This window comes from Diadema antillarum, unplaced genomic scaffold, assembly GCF_040938485.1.
Source record: "Diadema antillarum isolate AM-2024a unplaced genomic scaffold, OU_Dant_1.0 scf00000098, whole genome shotgun sequence".
Classification (NCBI taxonomy): Eukaryota; Metazoa; Echinodermata; class Echinoidea; order Diadematoida; family Diadematidae; genus Diadema; species Diadema antillarum.
This window is the reverse complement of record NW_027270987.1, coordinates 2,434,953-2,454,657: the sequence shown is the minus strand read 5'-3', so window position 1 is coordinate 2,454,657 and position 19,705 is coordinate 2,434,953. Positions and strand designations below refer to the sequence as shown.

Sequence of the window (19,705 nt, the reverse complement as noted above, 5' to 3'; positions counted from 1 at the left end):
CACGTGCTGGCCAAACAATATATTAATTACAACAGAGAATATAACAGAAAAATTCCTCCGAAACCTGTCATGCTGTACACAAATAGTTTATTTTTAGTTCACAAATTTTAGAGCACCTTTGTCAAAATAATAATTCATTAACAATACATGTTAGCAAAAAATCGCTTGCTGTTAATTACAATATCATTTTTTTTAACCAGTTGATGTTGGTTAAAACACCCAGCACCATGCACACAAAATTTAGTGCACCAACAAAAATATTAAGCACAACTTTTACTACAAATCACTCATGTGAAATTTAGCACCCTGAGACAGTTCCTTTTAAAACATTTGTTACGAAGATATTCACAAAGTAGGCCCACACTGTATTCATACTGTTGATAATGTGCCTATTTGAATGCAATAAATCAATTTGAATTAAATTTCAATGTCATTATCACATTCGCATATGTAAAGGTAAATTCACTGGCAAGCGAGCTTTCCCCACTTTATAATCATCTCCATGGGTTCAGTGTGTAGTAAATTCAAGCTATTACATTACAGCAGCAGAAGTAATAATCAGCACAGTTAATGATTATGACATTGTGTACATGCATGACAAGAAAGTAGATGTAAGAAATAGATTCCTCACTGAAACAAAACGTTACACTCCCTTGACGGATGTCCGGATGAAATAATCCATGCATGATGAACAGGATTGAACTGCACTCAGAGCCGAACGCCACCAACGTCAAGACAGCAGACAGAATGTTGAAACTAGGACAGTGGCGCCTTTGTGACGCCACGTCGAGTTTATCGTATCCTTTCAATATTCCCAGGGCCTGTCTCGTTTCAAATACAGTAGAATTTCGCGCGCGATCAAAGGTTCATTTACAATTGATAAATGGTTGAGTGGGTTTGCGATGTGTATGCAATACCGTAATATGTATGCAAATATCTCTTTGAATGCCCTGCGAAATCTTGAGCTCACTCGTCAAGCATTATGATAATATTGTAAACACAAAGCTGCGTGTCAAAGGCTGGTATTCAAACTGAGCGTGGTCATAATTCATCGCGATATCACGATTTGAAATGGCTGGTTTCTTTTTATTTTATGGTGCGATTATAGCAATCCTTCTCTATGCTATTTACGCCATCTTGGACTACAGCGGTCTGTTCTATGACATCGTCGTCGAAATCCGACAGCACCCAGTCGGGCACCTGCGGTTGGCCTACCTGTACAGCACCGGTCACTACAAGAACTCCACGCGGCTCTTCAAGAGGGTGAAGGCTGTAGCTCCCGAACGGCGCAGTATCGGGCTCTACTATGATGACACGAAAACGGTCTGTGTGACACTGATTTTATGGTGGTTACTGTGTAATGATGGGCCTATAAAATCGTAGGACCAAAGAGCTGTTAAAGGGACATTCCAGACGATTTTCATAATTTCACATCATGTAGTACATAAATCGACAACCCCATGTACAGTTTTGTGGAATTTATTGTGGTTCTTGAGCAGAGAAACAATACTTTGAAAAACCTTAAACAAATTAGGCCTACACTGAACAAGGATGATGACATAGGAGGTTCACACATTTCAGAAATGTAGCAGTGTAATTCCATTACAATACCGCTTGCTTGCGAGTTCACCTGTGTATAATCTATGCATACCTTCTTCTTTTGTTCTGCTTCCTTGAGCCCCAACTCATGCATTCTTATAGTGACTCTGCCATGTCATCATCCTTGTTCATTTCGATTTGTTATAAATTTTGAAAATATTCTTATTCTTCATCCCAATTATCATAAATTCTGAAACTCTGTCCTCAGTATAACTAATTTATAGTTGTTTAAATGTAAAAATCTGAAAATCATTCGGAGGTCTCCTTTAAGGGAGCTCTCCTTGACACGTGCCTCCCTATCAATGAATAGACCTTTAATCCGACTTTAGAGCACTGTAACGGTGGGGGTGGGGTGGGGGATGGGGGCTTCCAAAGAACAACAAAAGTACTTTCAATGATTTATGCAATGAGCCAGGTGCATTGACATGTCAGTGCATAAATTTATTCTCTTTTGTTTGGCATTAATTGAAGCCCCTAGAAATTACCTTAAAAACAGTACCCAAACCGAATTGGTCTTTTAGGCTATGATATGGCTATGAAGAGAAAGTTAATTGATTTCTTAACTATATTCTGTCAAATTTTATGCATATTCATATAATAAAGGGACAACCGGAAATTTTGTCATATGTTGCCCGACATAGCAACACTGATACATTCAGACCTGATTTTAAAAGTACTTTGCATTTAGAAATGCCCTGAGTGCATGTTTAGGTGAGTGGAAAAAGCTTTCACTCTGAAGAAATAATCTAGACCTATCCGCCCTGTTTATATGAGCAAGAGACCAGAATGATGGGGAAGGGTGAGGTAAGAAACGAAACGTTTCATCGCAGACGGAATGAATGATGTTTCACACCTCCTAAATAATTGTGTTGTTCTTTTTTTTTCATCAGACTCCGGAGAACGAGTGGCGTTACGCCATCGGGACGATACTCAGCGAGGACGATGGCGATCCCAATGTCGACGAGACGCTGATGCAGAGACTGAAAGATGACGGGTTTCGGTTGGCCGAGTTTCCAGCCATGCAGACGGCCGTCACCACGAAGTTCCCTCTGCGATGGTTTCTCTCCACTTTCTGCGTTTTGTTTCGAGTCTTTCCGAAGCTGGACAACGTAATCAAAGTAAACGCGTGTTTCATGTCATGTCATGTCATTTCATTTCATTTCATTTATTTCAGCACGGCACATGATCCAGCCAGACGGCTGTTCTTCCTCATGTCCGTGCATCATGAGGTAAAAAATGACATACAATGTACATTCTTCCTCCCTCTTCCTCCCTCCCTCTCTTTTTCTATGTATATACTGAGAATATTGTTACATGATTAAGACGTGTGTGTTGTACATAAATGATTTGTTTATGATCTAACAATAACTGAAAGGGGTACGTTTTGATGTTCAGTAACAGTTCAACTTCTGTTTGTTTTAATTTTCCTCTACTTGTGCCAAAAAAAAGTAAAATAAATTTGATAAGTCAATATCGTTCACTTCCATTATTTATACATGAGGGTGCTCAGAGAGTACTGTACATGATATATATATATATATATATAATATATATATATATATATATATATAATCATAAATAGTGTACATTTGTATTTATATGTACGCGCGGTACACTTAACGTACCTTAGGTACAGATGGATAATACCGTTGTCAATAAGCAGTTTGCTTGATTGGGATAATGGCCTCTGGCGATATGGTATTTTGTAATTCTGGAACTATACAGTAGCAAAATATATGCACAAAATTATATAATCTGATTCCCAAGTATTTTCAATAGCATACAACCAAGGAGAACAGGACAAAGATAATGTAACAAAACAAGAAACGACTATAAGGGGAAATAAAGGATACACTTAAAGAACATTATATGAATGCATATCATTATTTTCTTGTCTCTACCCCAACTGTAGGCACATAATGCCGTGATAATGGGTCTGTAGTGCACTCTCCCTATATAGAAGAAACAATCGTTCAGTTTTCTTGTTTTCACTCTAATGACGGTAAAAAGGTGAAGAACCTGTACACGTCTTAAACCAACCTTAATGATAATGATCATGACTGTTAAACATCTCATTCAATTTGATCTTCGGTTTCCTGCCAGCGTTATATTTCTCCTTGATGATTTTGTTCAGTAATTAAATTAAAAATAATTCTTGGCCATCGGAAAAATCCCTGTGACCTAAAAGCAGCATGCTCATGCAAACTACATTTTAGACTCGGACTTCATGAGAAAAAAAAATGTAATGGAAAATTGGCTCTAGAACGGAACGTTCATAAATGATATTGGGCTTTGTTTCCAAACTCCCCATGATGTTCCGCAGGAGCGGAAATGAGCCCAATTTCGTGCTGAAGTTCAACAATCATGTTCTTGAAGAAGCAGCAACACTTTATTGACAATATTTGTATATAAGTGTTTTTTTTTCTTATGATTTGGTCACACAGCTGCAAGGACTCCATGCACCCACTCACATCGAAATTTACGAAAATGACATGGTCTACTTCTATCGGCCACTAAGCGATCACGACGCCTACCTCGTGCCGGAAGCTCGACGGAAGTAACGGGAGAGATGCGAGCGCGGGTTTATTGGAAGAAGAGAAATTGACAATCCGCGCAGGTGGTCATCACGTACTTCCGTGTTGTGGCTCTCAGGTTGATCAGAGGTGTCGTGTAGATGAGTTCGTGGTTCCATTTACACACCTATGTGGTCATCCCTTTCAAACTTAATGTGTATACTTTGATTATAGGCGCATGTCATTATAGTTACGTATATGCATGGTGGTCGTTGAGCTCTGGAACCGGAGGGGGCGTCTGCAGGTCTCCCCTCTCCCCCCACCCCCCCCCCCCCCACACACACACACACACGTACACGTTAAAAAAAGTGTTCTGTTGCTCCTTGCTCCTTGATTATGACCAAGTTTGTCCTAGCATGGACCCAGAATGTGATTTCAACGTTTCTTATTTCCCACCAAGAATGTTGGAAAATAAGAAATGGTCCGAAATGATTTCTCAGTTTCGTCTGTTAATGAAAAATAATCATGCAAAACAGAGTCACCTGTTGTATATAGATGAGCTTGCGATTGCAAGCTCCACGTTTGCGAGACAGCTATATGCATTTTGATTTTTCGTGCCGTCTATATGTGAAAGTAAACGTGTGTGTAAACGCAGAACTAATGTATTAAACTTCATTCCATGTTGATGGTGTGGTCAAAACAAATCAATCATGTTTGGCCCTTTTAATTTTTTAACATTCGTCATTATCATGATTTTCGCATAAAAGTTTAGGCCTTCTTCATTTGCGTGTGAATTATTGCTGCCTTTAAAGCAGAAACATACACTATACTACCTAAAGGAAATTCAGGAGGCAAATTGCAATGATTTAATGTTGGATTGGATTTCTTTTTTACAATGAATTACTTCATTCAATATAGCGTAAAGCATGGAGAGACCAAAACATTATTTTCAATTCAATACAATTTAGTTTTATTTCGGCATTCCACTGTCAATACATTGCAATAAAATTTGACAAAGTGTTGGCCTGATATGATTTATATACGATGCATCGGTATATGTTATGTAGTACAGTCGTGTATAAATGTGCATAACGTAGGCATAGATGTAGAAATAAAAACGATAATGAAATAATAATAATAATAATAATAATGATAATAATAATAATAATATAATAATAATAATAAGAAGAAGAAAACGACAACAACAACAACATTTTATCTTATTAAGCGCTTTTACAGGAACCTGATCAAAGCGCTTTTACAACATACAACATTATATAAGATATACAGACAACAAAATTATAATTCAAACAGTTTATTCTCATGTTTTCTGTTGAAATTTTCTTTTGAAACACAAAGACAGTAAGGTAAACATAAACTCATAATATGTCATCTTGGAAGTACTGACGGAGAAAACACTTTAAAAATTTGAAATTTGGGGGACCATCGCCACAAGTATAGAGCTTTTGACTGGGAGGATAGCCCCTGACGTACAAGACCCAAAAAGAAACAATTTCATGTACCATTGCACACATCGTTCATTATAGTGAGTCATAACTATCATGCTCAACGAACTTTTTGATTATACGAAAAGAGGAATTCACCGAAGACACCACAATTCTATATCATGGTACGTCATTTTATGTGTTATATAACGTTATCCTCAGTAGCATCTCTTAAACAGAAGTTGTTATGATGAATATACCAGTGACGAATACAAGGATGTTTACAAATGAATGTTATATGCTTCACAATATGAATGTATTACATGCAGCGACGATGATGATGAATTGAACGCAAATAAAATGATTCATCGGTAAAACTGCATGACTAAACAATCCCATCCTTGATTGAATATCTCTTCAAAGCTGGAACTATAGTATTTTGTTTGAAAAAATGCCGACATGTATTTTCAAATTAATAATTGCTGGTAATGACGTGTCAAACTGTTAACTTCATATTAATATTTACCTGACGGTCTCGATAGTCACGCATCGCTTTCGTATAATATCTGAATAGAAGAATTACCATGCAGTACACTGAGATACTCTAAGAAAAACAAGGATCAGGCGAGATATACACCACTATTGTGTTACTCTATTCACACAGTGAATACATACTTAATGTATACTTTTCAGTAAAGTACAAGAGGATATAATATATTTTGTCGAAATATAAACACAGTATATACACCGATCACTATTTACAGGTGAATGTGGACTGACAACATGGTTTTAAGTGTGAACGAGGACCAATAAGAGTTGTGTGTTTGAGTTTGAGGTGTTCATCAATTTTCTTTCTATGTTGAAAGAGTCAGACATGCAGCCACATAAAGGCTATGTCATGAAAGGAGGAAGAGAGGGAGAAAGCATATATCTATATATCTCCATATACACGTGTATATATATATATATTTTTAACCTACATACATACATTAAAGCAGTTCTCTGCAGAATAGTATAGGACCTGTAGGTCTTGATGAGATAAGCCTGTTGAGACAAAACTGAAACAAACAATATACATAGCCTCTTTTCTGAGTCACTTATATTACAAGTAATGCGTATAAATATGGATATTATGAGGGTCTCTTCCCGAGACAATGGTACGAGAAGATGCATACCCATAAAAATTACCCATAAAGATAACAATGCTTGTAGAGCGATTTGAATATTCCGTGCTGCGCTTGACAGCACATGGGCAGTGTATGCCGCAACACTGTAGCTTGTACGTATCAACTCGAGCTCATCAGAGAGCAAGTGATGCGAATATTATAAACCACCCTCTGTCAGGTAGACTCAGGTCTCCAAGAGGTGTTTATACCCGGAAGTGACAAATACATCTGAATCGTTGATAGCCTGGACATTTTCCATTCGATCCAGGCCAGAAAGATCTCGGTTTCAGGTGAACGATTTGCTTTCAGCCGGATTTGGATTAACGGATCTCTCCTGTAAGGAATGCAACGAAAGTGTACGAAAAGGAATACAGTAAATATAAAATAATGCAAGCAAAATTCTGCAACATGAATAGCAGCGTGTTGACGAAAACAATTTAAGTCCAGTCTGTAGATTATGAAAATTCTGCATGCGTAAATTCCAATGTCTCTTCTTATTATGTTCCAAAATTCATCGTCTTCATCCCATGGTTGATGCACAGGACAGAGTGGATCGGCGAGAATTGGATGCGCGAGTTTAACTTTGGAACTGTTTAAACCCATGAGCACATAGAGTGGGTTTTAGACTGTTAAACGAGAGCATTCAGTTCTCACTGATCCATGAAATAGGCCGTGCATCATTTGTATCATAAAATCGGCCCGTAAATTCCTGAAATACAACCATAAGTTCCACATCATGCGTCCGGTACACCTTATACAACACTATACAAGACTTGAGCCACACGTTCAGGATTTTACCGGACGCATGGCTCAGAGTGGATCTCAGTTAAATAAATGCATGACAATAAAAGTATTGGCCAATCAGATTGCAGAGAATCTAAAGCCCATTTTACAACGCACACTAACACACGCATGTGCAATAACATGATGATTATCTCTCGCTAGTTTTGGTTTCATGGCTAAGATTTTAACCATGGACTTGATTGTCAACTGTCCTTGGGAATCTGTACCTGAGAGACGAGCTTCGATGCCCTCAACTCCATTCGAAGAGCTGCGTTCTCCTCAAGAAGAGCGTTTATCTGGTCCTAGAAATTAAAATACAGATTGACAAACATTAGAAATAGAGTTGTAATGGTAGACGTTTGATTGCGGAATATTGACACAATACATCATGTTCATTAGAATGGTAGATGTCAATATTCCTTTCCATAAAGTATGCCCCTTTTCTTTCCCTTTATTTGTGGATTGCAGTACGAAGTATAGGAAGGAGTTTCCATCTTAAAGTAGTATCGCCAACGTTAGGAAAAAAACCAATAAAACCTGCATAAACTAGTACTTCAGCAAACATCATTCTATCACTATAGTGTCACCTTTCGTATGTATAGTATTCTTTTAATTTACTTGTGATTATACCTTTAGTTTGAGGCTTTTTTGAGGCTTTTTTGAGGCTTCTTTGAGTTTTTTTTTTTTTAGTACTGATTAAACTCCCCCTGATATTCATTAAAAAAATACAGATAAAGTGTGTATAATCGTGCATGATGGATTCAACCTCACCTCCAAGAACTTGAATGTCCTCATGAAGACTTGCAGGGCCTCGTTTTTTAGATTGGCGAAGTGGGATCCGTCGGCCAAAGAGTCTTGACCCGATCGACAAGTGATATCCCTTCCGTCTGGGCAATTCTGTACACAAATTCAACGGCAGTCATTGTTACCATGGTTACGTTACATTACATTTTCATCAGTCATTCATTGCTACTTTCTATCGATATCGTAGCAATAATTTCCGGCTGTTTTTTTCTCAGGACTACAATAATGTTCGTGTATAGTACACAATACGATCCACCATTTAGACGCTATACAATTATTAAACACAGGCATACACATAATGTAGGCCACCTGATACAATTCATAATACATACATGCATATACAAACACATACACATACACAAACACACAGACACACACACACCCTTTCTCTGCAGACGTCAATCATACAGTCCATTGTTGAGGCCTATTATGAAATGTTGTGTGCACGTGCATCATCAGAATCGTTATTCCGAATGTTCGTTAATTCGAAAATGACACAAAGTTCGTTATTCCGAAACACACAAATTCCCTATACCAAGATGTTCGTTAATCCGAGAATGAAACAGGGTTGTGAATCTGAACATTAGTGGCGTTATTCCGAAGGGTACTCTCCGAAGGTTCGTTAATCAGGAAAAAAAATGTAAGGAATTCGCGTAAAGATATTATACAAAATGAACCTTCGGAATTACGAACCTTATTTCGTTGTCAGATTAACGAATCTTTGGAATAACAAAGCTTAATTATCTCATGTTGGGATTTACGGACCTTTGGAATAACGAACCTTCGGAATAAAGAACCCTATTTCATTTTCGGATTAATGAACTGCAGCCGCATCATAATTAGGTCGTAATGCTTTCCCCCTCAGTCATGATGGTTCGTGCATGGTTGAGATTGTCAGTTACAGGTTAACATCATAATTGGAATCGCAATACATGTATAATGCACGTAAATCTCATCTTACTAGAAGTGGAGACAGAGCTTTTGGCCCGCTGTCGACATCTGCAACATACTGGTGTCTCATCAGCTGCTGAAACTGAACAAAGAGAGAAAGAGAGAGGGAGAGAAACGAGAAAAGATTGAGAGAAATGCAATTACATAAATAATGTAGTCATTACTCGGTTTTTATAGACAATGAGAACGACAGTTACATGTGCGTATTAGGTGTTGTGTCCATAATAATGAAGAAATCAAACGTCAAAACAGACACTTTTATTAGAGATGTGAGGCTGCTGAAAATCAGAGAAAAAACGTTATTACTGAAAATGTCATTTCTGAAATGATATATCGTATGTTACTACATGTCCATTTACTTTTTCTTTCTGTTGTTGTTGTACTATGTGATTTATATTTGCAAAATTTGAAATTTGTAACAGGGCTCACTTGAAAAGCAGGTCCTGAATGGACTACTTTGTTTAGGAAAAATAGATAATTTTTCAAAAATATTTCTTATTGTAAGGAATGCAGTGTCATTAAAAAGACTTGATGATAACATTACTTCAAAGAAAATGTGAAAATGACGTTTATGAATAGGCCTACAAGACCCATATATGTTTTATATGTAATCTATAGTAGGGCCTATGTGCCTGGACTACTATTTATAGGCTATCATACATCATGCATATTATGCCTCACATACACATTGTAGAGTCTCTTGATTGCTATATTGTTACCATAGAGTATAGCTCTTGTATAGGCCTATATACTTGTAGCACTGTTACCTCAAAGCATATGAATAATCACTCTGCAGTGTGGCTACCTTCAGAGTATAGAATGCATACGATATTTCAATAGAAAGTGATAATAAACGTACCTCAGCATCAAACGGACAATGAGAGCTTAACTCCATTCCACCTGCTGAGGTCATTCTGTTGTTTTGCAAAGGAGTTGACTTCAGAAATCAATGGCGATGGAGGACATTTATCGTGCATCGAAGAGCGTCTGTTGCCTCTTCAGTGCCCGACGTCCAATGAGCAGTTTTCGATGACTATGATCATCATATAGATTAGATTTACAGCGTTTACAGACAAAAATAATATTTGTTTCCATGCCAACCCTGAAAGCGGCATGAATCACTAGCCGGACCTTGTAAATAACCAAATCGACTCATTTTGTCAGTTGAAAAGTACTCAGTTCACTTTTTGCACCGTTGACTGAAAAGTGACTCAGGCAGTCAGGCACAGTGGTAAAAACACCCCCGAAATAAACCCGCTCCCAAAACAGATTTACAGAGTGGTAAATATTTGATTCCCATGACAACTGCGAAGTCCATAATACCCCAACGACAAGTACAACTTATTGTATTCATACACTATCAACACACAGCATGATATCGCTGGTGTCATTGTTATACATGTAAATACACGCGATGGTGCAGAACCATCGAGCGGTAATCCAACTCTATGTGCAAAACAGAACTCCCAAACACTTAGCACGACCCCCCCCCCCCCCCCCCCCCGAGTTACTGTAGTACATGTACGTCATTTGCTTTAATAGTACGAAGTATGGACTCAACGGGAAACGAATCTGCGCTCTGTGTGATTTCACATCAAACGTGGGAACAGTTACTAGTACATTGTACTTCGGGCCCGCCCATCTCTGAAATCGGGAAAGTCCCTAGTGCTCAATTGTGCACGCCTTCATACTTTTAATATTTTGATTACACAAAGTAGGATGTTTTACAGTACAACTCAAAGATACTAGTAGCTTGCATTGCGCCCGCCTATTATAACCTGTCCTGCTCATGTAACTCACTGTGATACACATCATGACACATCATGAGTGTCTCCCGGCCAAATGGTTGTTACTCACGGGTCTTAACAAAAATGCGATTTTTTTTTGATTTTTTTTATTTTTTTTAAGATGGTTCATGACTCATTTTCTTGATTCTTTTGCGACCATGAACGCCATTCGAGTTAAGGCCGTGTCACACCTTTCCGGGCATGCTATACTCGGGCTTGTTGCGAGGAGGGATTTTCCGCAGGCGGCCAAGAATGTTTGCGAGTTTCGCACTTGTTTCTTACCTGCTAGACGCGTGCTACTTACCTTCTACTCGTGTGTATTCCGTATGACCAGCCTGAGAGCTTTGAAACCGATCCGTTTTCTGTTACGAGCGACTTACAGGTACTGAGAAGTACCTGCGTTGGAGTTGCCTGAGAGGTGCTGCCGGTAAGGGTCTCCTACTGGTGTTCTGCGTGTACCTCTGCGAGCGAATCCCCACGACTTACTCGGATCAAGTTTTGAGCATGCTCAAGGCCTTGTCATACGTTATCTGGGGAAGTTTTGCGGCTTGACTTGCGGGGAAACAAATTTGCTACCCGGAGCTCTCCGCAGTTGGTCCGCACCTAACAGTACCCAGCGCGTATCTCGCCTGTAGTTGACCGGAGGTGCGCACGCAAGTCCGATTTAACCGCAGCCAAGTTTTGAGCATGACCAAAACATTTTCCGGGTGAGTTGCGGGGATGCCCGGAGAGGTCCATACAGAACGCCAGTATATAGGAGGCCCTTAGTGGCAGCACCTCGTAGGCAACTACACGCAGGTACTTCGCAGTCCCCGTATGCAGCCAAGATAATGACATTCTGTGGGACTTCTGCCATTATTTCAGAGGAATTCTTTCACTGAGTTGTCAGCCCCCACGCGACTGGCACAAAGGTCACACAGGATACCCGCAAGTCGAATTTAAGTAGAACGCGTCCAGCAAGTAGGACACATATGCACTGACTCGCCCAGATCCTGTCCGCCCTCAGAAATTATTCGGTATGCTGGAAAATCCCTATACACGCAACAAGCCCGAGTAGCTTGTCCGGAAAGATGTGACAGGGCCTGAAAACATGGTGACAGGGCCTGAAAACATGGTGACATGGTGACAGGGCCTGAAAACAAGCCTTTCGATGTTATTTAGTCTTTTTGTCCACGAGGAGACTGCAAAATACAAGCTTAGCTTTTTAGCATGTCTCCTCCATTTCCTGCAACTTTAGTTTTGATTCAATATTCTCTTGCTTTTTTTCATGCGTATTATTGTTAACTTCATGTATTTTTCTTTGTTACGACATTGTATTGATGTTGTGTTATTTTGTGCATGAATATGTTGTCGGAAATCAAATAAATGAAATGAAATGAAATGAAATGGTTACAGGTAAAAAGATTTGCGCTTGCGCACCTCCGAGCGATTACGGGTGAGATACGTGCTAGGTACTGTCGTGTGCAGTTCATCTTCGGGGACCTCCGGGTAGTAAAAATTGTTCTTCGCAAGTCGCACGCAAGGCTTGCCCGGAAAGGTGTGACGCGGCCTTTATGAACGTAACTATCTTTTCAGTTTCCCCTTTCCCTCTCCATTAATCACGCGTCATGTCGGTGAGGCCCAAATGTTAATGTTTGTGCGGTGACATGATTTGGTACATAGCGAAAACAAATTGATAGCATTTCGGCCCAGGGTACCGTTTCATAAAAGTTGTCAGCGATGACAAGTTGTCAGTCTCTGACAATAACCATAAATAGCAGTCAGTGACCAGAACATCTCAGCCAATCAAAACCGAGGATTTTGCTAAAATTGTCAGATACTGAGAACTTGAAACACTCCCAGTATTAAAGATGATGATCATCGTATTCCTTTGTCTGTATGTAGGACCTATGTGTGTGTGTGTGTGTGTGTGTGCGTGTGTGTGTGTGTGTTTGTATATATATATATATATATATATATATATATATATATATATATATGTGTGTGTTGTGTGTGTGTGTGTGTGTTTGTGTGTGTGATATCTTACGGCTCCGTCTATGTAGTCTCCCATTGTATACAGTATGTCCCAAAAAAGTTACAACCTAAAAAAAAAAAAAAGTACAATCTACATACAAATTGATTGTATGAAACTATAACTCATTGCCCACATCTTACAGAAAACCCCACTCGATTTGCTTCAGTGGTCAAAGAGAAATACGGAATTTTGTAGAGGATGTCAGGAATCTCTTCTGTCCAAGTTCTGTCTATTTATTCACACACAAAATCATCGAAATGCTAAACTTGGGAGAATCCGATTCATGACATGCTTTGCAACAATCCACATTTCTCTGTGACCGCTTAACCAAATCGAATAGGGATTTCTGCAAAATCTTTCTGCACCCCCTTTTGACGGAGGCGCCTCCTATAGCGTAATTAAGCACTTAATATCATTAGAACGTGCATGTTGCTGACTTTCCAACATTGATATTTGGATTCAGCGCCCAAAATTACCCCAAAAGACACATTTTCAGGTGGAGCCTAAATACGGACTACGAAACTCAAAAACTAGGCTGATTTTTCCATGTCATCCCATGTTCTATTACGGAATCCCTCGATCCGCCCCTGTATTCTCTATGATACTTTCTCTAACACTTGATATAGACTATTTCATTAACTTTCCAAAAACATAAAAATAATGCAACAAGTACTTTCAGTACTACTTTCTTACATAAGTGTCATGTAGTATCCAATCTTGTGAGTCAAGTCACTCTATATGACTCGAGTAAGATTGCGACAAACACAGTGATACACGATCGTGTGCCAACTGTTTAGCTGCAATCATGGCCTGTTTTCATGTTTAGAGAACTATCGAATATTTTAAGCAATAAAAATTTAGGTCTAATATACATCGTGGTCACACGCTCTATAGACCCTATACATTAGATAGCTTTATTTTCTGTTGTTTGTTGCGTAGGCATACATGCAAAAAAAAAAAAAAAAAAGTTATAGATGCCATGACTGCAGTCATGCGAACATAAAGTGTAGCTGTATAAAACCAGAGAGAGGAACATGAATTAGGTGACCAAGCTAAGTTTGTGGGAAATGTAGGCTTCCACAATTATTTTCCCTTAGTTTTTTCTCAGTTTTGCTTGGTGATATTTCACCGGAAATCCTCAACAATTTGATTTAATAGCAAAGGTAATGGCGTACAGGCCCTGAATAGGCCTAGCCCTCAGAGTGAACGAAACAAAAGGTGACAGATCGAAAGCAACAGCAAATTTAGATTAAAAAAACACAGAAAAATAACAGCGAACACTACTAGCACTTGATCTGAACTGTCCAAGAATGAACGGACATAATATCTGTCAGATGAATTTGGGATTGAGTTTAATTTCAAGATATTGAAAAGTTAAATGAGAAAAAAACAAACAAACAAACTTTGGATTCATAAACTCGTAAAGCCTTCAAAGCGTGGACGCATATGCGGTACAATCAGATTGCAATCCGAATTGAAACCGGAATCCGACAAAGTGCATTCTTTCAATGCGGACTAAAATGGTTATCCGCACCATCGCTCCTTCGATGGATGTTGATGTTTTGATTATTGTGCACATTGTGCACTTCGTCGTCGTACGTACAGTGCCAGCGCAGTGTCAGCTGTTTTGTTCGATATGATATGTGTCGCTAGGCTGTTCCTGAAAAAGTTGAAAAGCGTAGATTCAAGGCGAAACAATTGTGTTGCAAAATGGATCCACTTGTGTTAGGAATAATTGGTCTTCTAGTTGCGCTCATTTTGACGGTTGCTCTACTTGTCGTCTACACAGGTTTATTTGAGAAAGTGGAAGTGAAATCGGGCAAACCACACATTGGAAATGTGCGGGTCGCTTACAAATACGCAAAGGGACCGTACAGCGAATGTGGTGCTGTGTTCACAGAAATCGTCTGTTTAGCGCCGAACGTCCGTACCATTGGAATTTACTATGATGATCCCAGGAAGGTAACTTTAGCTGAAGTGGATAATAAGCATAATTCATGACAATCATAATAAACATTAGGGGTGTTTCTTATTCATACACTTTTCAAGTAATAGAATCTAAAATTGTTAGATGTCTATCAAACGTTAGAGAGTTAGAACAGATTCCAATGGAGTAACCCCGTCGCGGGGTACGTATTTGTCCGTATGGGGTCGCTGCTGCGGTTACCAATGGAGAAGAGGCGCAAGAAGAGAGAGGGGGAGAGAGAGAGAAAGAGTAAAAAAAAAAATAATTAAAAGAAAGTAAAACGATAGGTTTATCCATAGGCGGATGGAGGAGGAGATCGGAGCTTTGCTTGAACTGTGCTTGTATTCAAAGATTTTTTGAATTTCGCAAAAACCCATGATGTATCAGACCACCTAACGAAAAACGTTACTATAATTTTCCTAGCTAGATTTTGTAAGAAGAGTTTGCCACATTTTGGAGTGTGATGGCAATGCTATCCACATAATTCGCATGGATTGTTGCCTCCCTGCGGAAGGTCTGCAAAATGGGTGTTGTACAATGATACCGGTATAGAGTCTAGAGCCTAGAGGGTCTATGATAGGCTGGAATATTAATACTGGCACCTAGGGACAGCAATCAACAATGTGTGCAATTCGCAACAGAAAAAAAAAAAATTGACAAAAGCTAGGATTAGGAAATCCGTCTGTGAAATTCAAAGAAAGACTGGGAAAATTGCAGTCGAATTAGTCATGATGGTCTAGATACCTACTTGCATATGGAAAAGTAAGTTGTCTTTATGATTAAAAAAAAGTCTGAAACAGTATATATATGGGTGAACTCGGCCATTAGTGCAGCTCTCATTATATGAATACAAGTGGCCGAGGCTACCCGAAAGGTCGAGTTTACCCATAACTACGGTAGAGTCTTACAAACTTATTCCCTTTTCAAGTTTCTACATTTCGCGATTGAAATAATGGTAGAAGTCAGCTGAAGATTTTCGAGTTTTAGGAAGAACTATGTACATGTACGTGTTGCAAAGCACAGCACAGAGATGAATTGAAAGTTTTTTTTTTACATTGTCCTTTAAGGTGGCATCAGCTGAACTACGCTACATAGTCGGTGCCATTCTTGCCGAAGGCGACTCTGAGGTTGACAAAGAATCTGAGGTCAAGCTTCTAGCGAAGAACTACAAGGTTGCAAGTTTCCCTGCAGTGGACCATGCAGTCACTACATCGTTTCCCTACATATGGGCGCTTTCCATTTACATTGCGACGTCCAAAGTATGGCCCAAGCTTGGAGAGTACATAGAGGTAAAACTGTGGATAATATATCATTTCACTTTCGCATAGATTGGATGCATGTGCTAAACCATTTCATAACTGCTTTAACTCATACTTAACAATAAGAATACAATAAGGAATAGGAATTACTTTGTTAAGAGACAAAGTTTGTTAAAGTTCCTTACCGTAGAGATGATAAATGGCAGAAATGATATGGGTAGTGATAGTTCAGTGAGTTGATTTCATAAAAAAAGTCTTGTAAATATTGTTGCAAGGGACAGTGTACAAAACTGCTGGAAACTATCTGACAGTAATGGTCTAGATGTTAAATTACAGCTTGGACCGTCTTTTTTTCTGTGTGAAAACCAATCAAAAATTTAATTAGGAATTGTGTCGTGATGAGAAAGAAAAATCAGCTTATAATATTTCCAAAGGTTAGTTGCCCTACTTTTGAGTGTACTAGTGATTATCATGTACCCTATACCTATTGTGTTGCCTTCCCCCCCCCCTTTTTTTTTGGATCACAGGAAAGAAAGCTCTGCGCCCATCCAGCTATAGAAATCTACTCTGGAGATGAGATCCAGTACATGCTCCCCTTGTCCAAGCAAGAAGACTTTTATGTAGAGGAAGCAAAGAAGGCAAAGGATGAGACATCCTCGCCAGCCGACCAGACACACGAGGGCGACATCACAGTCAATGAGGAATCTATGTCGCAGGACACCACCGTGAGTTCCTCAGGTAGCGAGGGCAGCAGCGGCAGTGAGAGCTCGTTCGAGGAACTCAGTATGCAGGGGGAGTTGGAGGGGGAATCGCTCCAAATGTGACGCGACGTGGCTGAACAATAGAATTTCATTCCTACCAGTTCTTGTGGATTCATGACTCTGATCAATGGCAGCAGCCAAACGGAGGAGGCCAAATAAGGCAGTGCAAAGTAGGATAAAGTTGTTAACACATGCCTATCCAGTTGTATGACCAACACATTGATTGTACCTCCCATTAACTGTGGGAGACATAGAACATGAAATATGCCCAGATACATAGAGAGCTTTTATGAGATAAAACACCACTACTAAGTATTTTAGTTCCAGATCACCAAGATTCTGGTGAATCATTATGAATTGTTGCAAATCCCACACTTAATTGGTGCAATTGTAATGCAATCATTTCAACCTTACATGTACCTTCTCAACAACGATGTGGCAAGTCTTCTTTGTGGCTGGCAAGAAAGTTACAAATCTGACAATGATTTCTTCATGCTACATGCACACTGACATGCCGAGTATTCCTGGAAATGTCTATATCACAAGCAGCAGAATTCCTTGCTGTTTTCATAGATAATGTCTTCACAACGGTGTTGACTGAAAGGAGATACTAAGTACTGTAAGTGCAGACATTGTTGCAGTACATTGACTTAAAATTGCGTATTTTGCATTACTTCTGGCAAGCTTGAATTCTAAAACCTGTGAAAATATCTTCACAATTTTATCTGCACATTTTGAATGGGTTGACAATTGCACAGTGGAAATTCAAGAACCTGCAATTATGTTGTTGAGCCGCTCAGTGCAACAAAAAAAAAAAAAAAAAAAAAAAAAAATATATATATATATATAATAATAATCGCATGGAAATATTCATGTTTACACTAATTGATCTCTCCACACTTACTTTGCAGTGACCATACAGAGTTGTGAGTCTCCTGAATTGTCACAAGATATGTTTTCCATGTTCTTGTGTGATATACATGTATGTGATACTATGTTATAAGTCCAAGGTTAGGGAAAATATGTGCATGTCGGGAGTGCGTAGTAAAACAGCGTGCATACAGTATATCACCTTGTCCGGCATGGAAAGTCTTTTGTGATATATGGCTCATTTCTGCTGCATACCAAGTGAGAATGTCCCAAGGATGAGAAAGACTCCCGTCAACTTTTCATGAAAAGTAAAATTTGCAATACTGATCTTCTGTTGCACTGTATTCGTGCAAATGAAGCTGTTACTTTTGACATTTCCTCTCTCTTTTTCCAATACAAAGAAAGTAATATTGTCAAAGTCCTCCTAATTTCAGTTGATTTTGACATGAATATAACATTCACAAGTTGAATGAAAACATTTGCAAGATTTTGATAGCACAAAGAAAGCAGGTATTTGTCAGTGAGAGACAGATAGAACAGTCTATGCCAAACATGAAGTTTTGTCATTTCAAATTTCATTGAATACACAGAGAGGCTGCCAGTCGTCTTGAGAGGAAAGATTGCATAAACATATGAGAAATTCATTTTCATTTTATTATACATGTATCAGAAGAGACTGGTGCACCATGTTTATCCTGTGAACCATTATCTATGTACAGGTCATACCATCATTGGTGGAAATGTAATGAATAGTGCTAACAAAAAAAAAAATGCATTGCTTCCTCAATTTGTGTGGAAATAAGGGTATTCCATGTACTTATTGGTTGCTGTTGGTTAGTTGGTTTTTTTTTGTGTGTGTGTACCAGTGTTGTATTTAAGGCATACACAGGATCCACTGAGAATACTATGTATGAATAATTTTGCATTCAACCAAAATTTGGCAGAAGCTGTGAATCATTTTGTCATTATGGGGGGGGGGGGGGGGGGGGGGGGGCTTGGTTATGAATTTGTAGACTGTTAATGCTCTGTGAATGCTATGGGAACATGTTATGTCGCATGAGTCAAGCACAAGTTTATTAAAAATTTTTGTAAAGGAACAATGTAGAGCACAATTGACTTGCAGGGTAATATTTATGTTGTTGTGAGTAACCAGTACAAATTTCCTATTTTAGGATTTTGATTCATAATGATTATTTGTTTTGTTGGGCTTTTTTTTTTTTTGGGGGGGGGCAGAAAATATGCTATTTTACTTGCCCAACTGTTGTGATGAAAAGGTTCTGTATAAAATGATAATGCAGTCACATTCAAGTATTCAAATTTCCACATGTCAAGTCCTGCAAAAGTTTTGCCAATCTGTTGTTTTCCTTTTGAAGAAACGTGGAGTCACAAAGATTTTGTGCACTGTGGGTAAAATTGTTGTGTCATTCTGCATGCAGTGGTGCAAACAGGAATACAATCATTAAAAGTCTGAAATTTGAGAGGCAAGATGTAAAATTTTGTAGTGAAATACAAGATGATTGATGGTGACTGAACTGCAATGAGGTGATATGTGGGTTCTTGAGAGCCAGTGAAGGTAGCTACAGTACTGGGCATTATTTTTTCATTGTTTTGTTTTTCATTTCAGTATTAATGTTACATGTGGTGAAAGTGTAATATTTCCCAAGTTGTGTTCTAGATATTGTGTAACATTTTTTTTTTTTTTTTTTTTTTTTTTGCCATGAAGATTGGTGTGTCAGTTTGCTTTGACAGTGTGTGCAAAGGTAGAAGAGACAATGCATGAACTCAAA

At 38.7% G+C, this 19,705-nt stretch overlaps 2 protein-coding genes across 2 annotated transcripts; both read left to right on the top strand.

Annotated features, from left to right (window-relative positions):
* The first annotated feature begins 1,071 nt into the window (after nucleotides 1-1,071).
* On the top strand, nucleotides 1,072-4,340 carry LOC139718659 (testis-expressed protein 264-like). The gene is made up of 3 exons (XM_071630117.1): nucleotides 1,072-1,323; nucleotides 2,490-2,717; nucleotides 4,044-4,340. Exons 1-3 carry the CDS (start codon nucleotides 1,072-1,074, stop codon nucleotides 4,158-4,160), a joined length of 597 nt encoding a protein of 198 aa, XP_071486218.1. The 3' UTR covers nucleotides 4,161-4,340.
* A 10,350-nt stretch (nucleotides 4,341-14,690) lies between these two features.
* LOC139718635 (testis-expressed protein 264-like) lies at nucleotides 14,691-17,805 on the top strand. Its single transcript, XM_071630095.1, has 3 exons — nucleotides 14,691-15,024; nucleotides 16,096-16,317; nucleotides 16,815-17,805. Exons 1-3 carry the CDS (start codon nucleotides 14,773-14,775, stop codon nucleotides 17,109-17,111), a joined length of 771 nt encoding a protein of 256 aa, XP_071486196.1. The 5' UTR covers nucleotides 14,691-14,772; the 3' UTR covers nucleotides 17,112-17,805.
* The last annotated feature ends 1,900 nt before the right edge of the window (nucleotides 17,806-19,705 follow it).

What these genes read in the sequence shown, in the direction of transcription:
- LOC139718659 (XM_071630117.1), top strand. Translation starts at nt 1,072, where the DNA reads ATGGCTGGTTTCTTTTTATTTTATGGTGCGATTATAGCAATCCTTCTC. An exon ending in ACTATGATGACACGAAAACG is followed by an intron (nt 1,324 to 2,489) that starts GTCTGTGTGACA and finishes TTTTTTCATCAG; the next exon opens with ACTCCGGAGAACGAGTGGCG. An exon ending in AGCTGGACAACGTAATCAAA is followed by an intron (nt 2,718 to 4,043) that starts GTAAACGCGTGT and finishes TTGGTCACACAG; the next exon opens with CTGCAAGGACTCCATGCACC.
- LOC139718635 (XM_071630095.1), top strand. Translation starts at nt 14,773, where the DNA reads ATGGATCCACTTGTGTTAGGAATAATTGGTCTTCTAGTTGCGCTCATT. An exon ending in ACTATGATGATCCCAGGAAG is followed by an intron (nt 15,025 to 16,095) that starts GTAACTTTAGCT and finishes TTGTCCTTTAAG; the next exon opens with GTGGCATCAGCTGAACTACG. An exon ending in AGCTTGGAGAGTACATAGAG is followed by an intron (nt 16,318 to 16,814) that starts GTAAAACTGTGG and finishes TTTGGATCACAG; the next exon opens with GAAAGAAAGCTCTGCGCCCA.